Source organism: Seriola aureovittata, chromosome 10 (genome assembly GCF_021018895.1).
Source record: "Seriola aureovittata isolate HTS-2021-v1 ecotype China chromosome 10, ASM2101889v1, whole genome shotgun sequence".
In the NCBI taxonomy this organism is placed as follows: Eukaryota; Metazoa; Chordata; class Actinopteri; order Carangiformes; family Carangidae; genus Seriola; species Seriola aureovittata.
The window spans coordinates 1487527-1495274 of record NC_079373.1 but is presented as its reverse complement, the minus strand read 5'-3'; the positions used below and the strand labels follow the sequence as shown (position 1 = coordinate 1495274).

At 40.7% G+C, this 7748-nt stretch overlaps 1 protein-coding gene across 1 annotated transcript; it reads right to left on the bottom strand.

The window, feature by feature from the left end:
• Positions 1 to 274: 274 nt before the first annotated feature.
• LOC130175702 (G1/S-specific cyclin-D1-like) lies at positions 275 to 6629 on the bottom strand. The gene is made up of 5 exons (XM_056386202.1): positions 6050 to 6629; positions 3756 to 3971; positions 3199 to 3358; positions 2397 to 2545; positions 275 to 2298 (listed from the first exon to the last, which is right to left on the bottom strand). The coding sequence occupies exons 1-5, from the start codon at positions 6245 to 6247 to the stop codon at positions 2140 to 2142; spliced, it is 882 nt and encodes a 293-aa protein (XP_056242177.1). The 5' UTR covers positions 6248 to 6629; the 3' UTR covers positions 275 to 2139.
• Positions 6630 to 7748: the final 1119 nt, after the last annotated feature.

Below are 7748 nucleotides of genomic sequence, written 5' to 3'. Positions count from 1 at the left end.
GGAGAAGTGGTCAGAAAGGAGCACTGTGCTGCGTCTGGGAATGTTGAAGTCATTATTCTGTTTCTCCACCATGTTTAGCACCAGTATACAAACTACAACACTACTCTCACACATTGATCAGTTTGTGATTGTTCTGATCAAGATTTATTACCATCAGAATCCTTTTTTATTGGTTGAACTTAAGTCCAATGTGACCACTGAGCTACTGGTATAGATTAGAAACTGGAAACATAGACCAGATATGCTAAAGTAAACATCACAACAGGTGTTTTTTTCAGTTGTCCTTTAATTCATCTTTACAATCTGTCATCAGACAAAAAGCACCAACATAGGGCTTCACCTGATACAAGCTTATGTTGTGGGAAATACCCTTAAAAAAAATAAACCATAAAAAAAGTTCATAGATACAACAGTTTAGTTGTGGCTTCTCTGTTCAAGAAGAACCAGTAATGTTAACAGAGCAGCTGAAGCCACATCAACTCTTTTGTACAACTTTAAGTTGTAAAGTTCCTGCACAAGTCGACCGAAATGAAACAATAAATATCAGAAGTAAAATAAAGTCGTACACCTGCTGTCTGATTTCATCATTAGTACCTGGAGAACAGGGTCGAGCCTCTTTTTGTCCTGTTGGACTGAAGCGACTCGTTATACATCAAGTTACAGAAGCTTTTAATAACATTATTCAGTGACACAGGACAATAACCAGAGACAGCTCCACCCACAATATGTCTTTCTCTACTTCTGCTTCAGGTGGAGAGAAATCAAGTTTCTTTTACAGTCTAACATTAAAATAATTTTAACTCTCATCCATGTTACTGTAAAGAAATGTGATGTCTCATCTCCATGACAATCTAGAGACTGAGAATGAAATGACTACTGCACTTCCCTCTAGTGGTGTCAGCTGTGTACTACATCACAACATAACACCATTCAGTCTGTCCTGTTGGATCTTATGATGTTTACACACACTATAGTTTATCACCCCAATTCAGGAACCTCATCTTTACACAGAATTACACAAGATTTTATGTGAACGCCATTTTTCAACACATTGTAAACTATATAAAAAGGAGCTTTAGGCTCTGGAAGACAAATGTCTGGTGATCAGGCTACAGTGACTGATTACAGATGGAGGGTTTGTTCAGAACATCCATCTCGCACAGCGATTACGCAGTAGTGACAATTCTCTGACCAACAGTGTATTGTTTCACCTCAGCTCACTCTGAACCAGCCGAGGTCTCAAACACGCTTACACACACACACACACACACACACACACGAAAAAAGGACCAGGTTCTACCCACAACTTTTCCCGGATGGAAGACCAGAAAAGCAGTAGAGTCACGTCGACTTGAGCCAGTACTATTCAGAGGAAAAACGCTGTATCCTACTGACCAGAGACCATATTAATCAAACTGCTTAAAATGAAACAATTTTACATTTCTTCACTTTTACTCCTAATCTTCAAATTTATGACTAAAAGTTATTTTTTTTATTACTTACTTGAGCACACACTTCTGAGAGATGTTTTAAAATGACTGTACAGCTCAGTACAGCTCATGATAAATAATACGTAATACAAGGCAAAACGTAATTCAGAATAAGGTCGTTTTAAGCAACTATTTCCAGCTCCGACGCTTCGCTCTGAGTAGGACATCTCATATCATTCACCTTTAGTAAAGAACTTGTTTACTCCTGAGTCGGCTCTTTGGAGCATTCTTATGTCTAATTATTTAACACTGGAGAAATGTGGGTCTGTAGCATCAAAACGCACCCACCAGTTCCTGTCTTTCAATCTGGGTGCGGCAGAGGTTCAGACAAGCCTTCTGGTCCTTGATGAACTGGTTGCACCTTGCTTATATGACCAGGGCCTAGTGGAAAGAAAGTGTTACCCCAAGGTAAAAAGCTGCACTGAACACATGTTACTTTTTCAACCAGTCCTTCAGTGTGAGCTACTTCCAGTCTTCAGGCTATTGCTATCCTGGATGCGACAGTATTAGCATCTCTGTCTGGTCCTAGCTGGTCTTCAAACACAAGTCCCGTTACACACACACTCTGCACCATGTAAAACACAGCCATGTGTGTTTTTGTGTTGACCACCCACTTCATCAGTTCAACCTGCTTCTCTTCTCTTCTCAGTCAGATGTTTATGTCGCGGACATCTGTGGGCGTAGTTGAGAGGTCCTGCCCCTCACCGATGTTCTTAGTTTCCATGGTAACTGAGTGTTGCTGTTGTGCATGTCTGAGACTGGTTTCCAGCAGCGACTCGATTTGTTCCTGACACGCCCTGAGACAGTCCTACAGACAGCGACAGTTCAAGTTAGTGTGAGGTCACAGATGGTTTAGTTCAGTTAGTGCGAATGTGGACTGAAGATGTTATGGACTGATGTACGTACCGGGTCACTCCTGATGGTCTGTGCCAGCTTCTCTGTCAGCTTCTGTGACATCATGGCATTGCCCACCATTTTCATCTGTAAGCCCTCCACTGCTGCCACCATGCTGCCGGCTGCCACCATGGACGGAGGGCTGGCTATGAATTTAACATCTGCAGAGCATCAGAACAGAACTTCATGTTCATATCAGCGTTTAGACAACTGATGACAAAAACATTCAGAATTCAAACCTCAACAGTCAAAGATGTTTTATTAGGTGAGGATTCAGGAGCTGAAAGTTCCCTCAACTGGTGCCCTCACTCAAGTGTTACTATGGGGTTGAACAGTAGCAGCAGCTGTTGTAAGTGTTCAACTGATAGATAATGAAGAGAAATATTGATGGCCAAGTACTGTTCTGGGCCAATACAGTGGGCTGACAATAGTGTACCCTGCAAGGAGGAAACAGAGACCAGACAAAAATCAGCATTTGACAAGTTTTTACTTCTTTTATGTTTTTAGCCGATTTTGCATGTGTTTTGTCACATAAGGGATTTCACTGCCTCCTCCTATTACTGCCTTTTTCTATTAACATGGGTCACTGGAGTTAGTATAGCTGGTCATCAGATCGGGTCACTGGTGCACTCCTCTGATTTAAAATTGTGTCGAAAAACTGACTATTATGGATGCTTTATTCAAAAACCATTACATATTAAATTATTTCACCTTTTCTCATAAGTGATGTTTTCATGAATCTGTCACACTGCTATAAGGATGTGCCCCAGAGAAAGTTCACCCCCTTTAAATAAGAATGTAGTCCCACACATACCTGTGGCACACAGAGCCACAAAGGTCTGAGCGTGCTTCCTGAGTATGAGCCTGCTGTCCGTCCTGACTGGCAGCTCAAACAGGAAGTGGTCGATGAAGTCCAGAGGGGTCACTGAGGCCAGGTCCCACTTCAGCTTGTTCAAAACCAGCAGCTCCATTTGCTGTGAGGGGATGAGGTCAGACAGAGGGACAGACGGGACAGGTTCAAGTGTGATCCAAGCAGACAGATGCAGGGATTAAAAAAAGATGGTGGTGGATCTTTTCTGTTTACTCGTGGGAAAAGTCATAGGTCATCAAACCATTTTGAATACCCCTCTGGAGACCAAGAATGTCTAATGTGAACTTCATGAGAATCGAGCCATTTTTCAAGATACTTAGTCATGGCTGTTTTTACCCTTGTGGTAGAGGATCAAGACATGGTCAGGAGATTACCAAACTCTTAGGAGTCAGCCTCTAGGGACCACAAAATCCATACCAGTCAGACAAACAGATGTGTCATACTTAAGACCCAAGATAAGTGTAGCCTCAAGGACCATAGTTCTTAATGTGATGACCTACCAGCAGTTGAGTAGGTGTGATGGAGTTGTCTGTGTAGATGCAGAGTTTCTCAGCAGTGAGCGGGATTGTTTCCTTCAGTTTGGAGGCCAGGAACATACAGGCAGCTCCCAGTAACTGCAGGTGGTTCTTCTTGGTGGGTTCCACAGACAGGAAGCGGTCCATGTAGTTCATAGCCAGAGGGAAAACCTCCTCCTCACACTTCTGTTCCTCACACACCTGCACAGACAAACCAGACAATAACACTGCCATTAAATACTGTTTATTCACCAGGCAGTTCCTCAGTTCTTCTTGGATCCACAAGATGTTGAAACTTTCCTCTGAGACTCTGCTCCATGTTGACATCATGCATCAAAATATTTCTGCAGATTTGTCAGCTACACAGTCATACTGCCAATCTCCTTTTCTATCACCGAAGGTGTTCTACTGGATTCAGGTCTGGAGACTGTGGGGGGGGGACTGAAGTTCACTGAACTCACTGTCATGTTCATGAAAGCAGTTTGTGACATGGAGCATGATCCTGCTGGAAGGAGCCATTAGAAGATGAAGGAAGGAAGGATAAAGATAGTGAGCAACAATACTCAGACTGAGACATTCGGACCATGATTGATGGTATTAAGAAGAAAACATTCCCCACACCATCACACCACAAGCAGACGCCTCTTACAAGAAATAATACATTTTACAACTACATCTATTTATAAAATTTTATTTCACAAAATGACCAGTTCAAAAACCAGGTGAGGTGAGAAACTCAACATAGTTTGATACAAATGCAGTAAAAAAAAAAAAAAAAAAAAAAAAAAAAAAAAAAAAAAAAAAAAACTTTCATTTGAATGAAGCAACATATAAAGCATCAGTGAGTGAAGAAGCTCTGGGGTCGGATGCACAAATCACCTTTTCATTAGACATGCAGTTGGACAAATTATAAACTGACTGACAGTCAAATCTGTGATGTAAAAATCGATTCCTCAACTTTAAACGGTGTCCATTGGGTTTGTCCACTCCAGCTGGGATGTGTTCATGTTCTTCAATCATCACCATAAACTCAGTCATGTTGCAGTTAAGACAGTTTTTTCCTTACTTTGGTTGCTAAGGTCTTCTGCAGCAGCTTCACTGACTAAGTGATTCCTTTAGTATAAAACCAAGATAAGGACTTGGACTTTAAATACTTCAGTGAACATTTTAAGGAAACCTTAAGTAGAGGAAGACTTAAGGGTGTTTTGTGCAACCATTTTTATTTTAAGGAAATCTTAACTCAGACTTTAAGAAAAATCTTAACTTAAGGTGTTTGTGCAACTGCCCCCCTGGTTCTGTCATTAAATGTAAAATAAATCAAAAAAATCAAAAAAGAAGACAAAGCATTAATTACAATAAAATACACTCCTGTACAGAAGGTTTTTCTGTGACTGTGATATAAACTGTTGGTCTACATGGACACGGAGCTTTATCAGAGGTAAAACCTCACGCGCCTCCAACACAAAGACAGCGCGTGGTCAGGCAGCTCGCGACATTTTCAAAAAAAGTATTTTAAAATAATCGTAAGTTGTTAACTATAAGCTGTTTAAGTTTTTCTCTGTGAATTTGACATGTCTTTCTACACGGTTAAAGTTATACAGGCATGTGGGTGAATGGAAACATTAAATTATAAATAAAGGCGGCGACGATTCGCGTTTGTCGAAGATCTCTGCTACTTATCACTTAGTAAACAGCTTTAAAAATGATCATTTTTAAAGATAGTTTCCCTTTTCATTAGGCTGAACATAGTTATAATACTTACATTATGGATCAGTACTGTGTCGGTGGTTAATGTTATGTAATGATCGAAATTCCTGTGCGTTAATCCATTAAGAGCAGAATTCACAGTTGCAAAAACACCAAAAACTCAAAAATGTTAATTGTTTATCTGTTAGACTGTGTTAGACTTAACTACACAACTACACTGAGTTTTCAAGACCAGAACTTCAGTTCGGCATCGGTTTCATTCACGTTTTCGTTTTGAACAAACTGCATTCACCTCTTACCCCCCTTGCAGCTTCCACAAATCAACAGTGGTGCTAGTGCTAGTGAGCAGTCTTAATCTGTTTCTGAAGTTGAGACTTGATAGCAAACTTTGCACATATTGTAATTTAGATGCCAAATTCACCAGCTAGTTTCCAGTGACTCAGTAAACGCAAAACCTTCTTGTAACAAGAAGATAACTTGGTTGAATACATGTTAACAACTTTGAAACACCAGTTTTGTGAACATGATTGTCTTTGTAGAACACGTAAAGCTATGCATTGGCGTTAACTCACCTCCAGCACCCAGGTCGCCACTATCCTCCTCATGTACGGAGCTATTTCTCTCTGGACGCATTTGAAGTAGTTCGAAGCGGGGAGATACTTGTCTTCTGCCCGCAAGAGCGCACGCAAGACCCGGTCAGTCAACAGGTTGGAGTCCCGGTAGGCCCTGGCAGGCCTGTCCCCCTCACAGCACAACAACTGCGGTTCCATTTACCTTAACCTGCCCGTAGCACTGTGTCTCCTCCAGCTCTTTCCGTCGTAACACTGTGGTGACAAACCTTACAGCGAGCTCTGACTTAGTCTGACTTAGCTAACAACAACAAACTATTGGCCGCTCCACATTTTGTGGACAAAACTGTTATCCAACTTTTATTTGTGGGAGAAAACCACTTTCAGTAGCCGGTCAAAACAGTGATGAAACTGTAATAAATTATGTCAGTCCCAGTTTGTCTCCGCTGTATCACCGTGTTTCTTTATTCATGTTCCGTCGAGTTAAAACGTTCTTTCTATTGTTTAACAAGGACTTGCAGTACAAAGCGGAGCAGCAGCTCTATGACTGAGGCCAGTTTACCTTCGTCCCCCTCCTGCTGTTGCAGCTGCTGCGCATTTTATAAGCGGACCGCGTCAAGTCAGAGTCAGCGTGAGATGACAACTTATCCGGTCAAACATTTCAAAATAAAACGACAAAACCGGTTCATCATCCGTCGACTGGTGAAGATAGCACCTAAACACTCGCCTACATCTAAAGGTCATTTAGAAAAACACTATATTTACCTCTAGTGGTATCCAGCCACATAGATGGTTTCTGTGTTTTGTTAAAATATTCACTGTAATATCACTTTTAGTAACCTTAGTATTGTGGTGATATCACACCACTGCAACATGAGATATGTTGAGGAATATGACGTCAACATGATATAAAGAAGTGAAGAATTAGACTGAATGAAGGTATATGTTAGTAACTTTTGTTATTTACTGTAATTGTATCTGCTCTTAATTACATTAGCACAGTTTTGCTCTTGTTTTAAAAGCAGAAAGTGGTGTATTTCCGGATATAGAGACAGGTATCGCTAACTTGACTGTGAACACATATACACACAGAGAGAGAGAGAGAGAGAGAGAGAGAGAGAGAGAGAAAGAAAGAGAGAGAGAGAGAGATCAGAAAATAAATTCCTTTAAAAAAGAATAAGCAGGTTTATCATTTTGAGATCACCCACAGTTTAGGGATAGGAGGCAATCTTGTCATTATTGGAAAACTTTGGGGAATGATCTTAATGATATTTTGATGAATAAGGCGCAGGGAATCAGACTCCCTTACAGGCCACCCTCACACAAACCAATCAGACCCCTAATGTTGCAGGCTAACCCTGTTTGTTGATGTAACAGGTATCAGTAATACATTAGGCAAAAATACAATTCAATTATAAATATTTAAAGTATTATCTCTTTTTTTAAAACCATTTTAGCAATTGCATGTTATTGCATGAGGAAGTGGGGGCTTCATCTGTACTATATTGTTATGGCAGAAACCCCATAAGCTATGATTATATATGTCAATAATGAAGGGCACAAGTCTTCCAGTACACTCTCTCTGAGCCGTTTGTGATCTTCAAATAAGACAACTTGGATGCTGTTATCCAGGCACTGATGAAGTAATGCCAGGTGACACCTTTGCTGTTGATCTGCACTTTCATTTTCTTTCATTTGATGG

Excerpts from the sequence above, each read along its gene's own strand:
- LOC130175702 (XM_056386202.1), bottom strand. The coding sequence starts at position 6,247 with ATGGAACCGCAGTTGTTGTGCTGTGAGGGGGACAGGCCTGCCAGGGCC. Across the intron at positions 3,359-3,755 it reads TCACACCTACTCAACTGCTG|CAAATGGAGCTGCTGGTTTT; the intron begins GTAGGTCATCAC and ends ATCCCCTCACAG. Across the intron at positions 2,546-3,198 it reads TGTGGCTCTGTGTGCCACAG|ATGTTAAATTCATAGCCAGC; the intron begins GTATGTGTGGGA and ends GATGCTCTGCAG.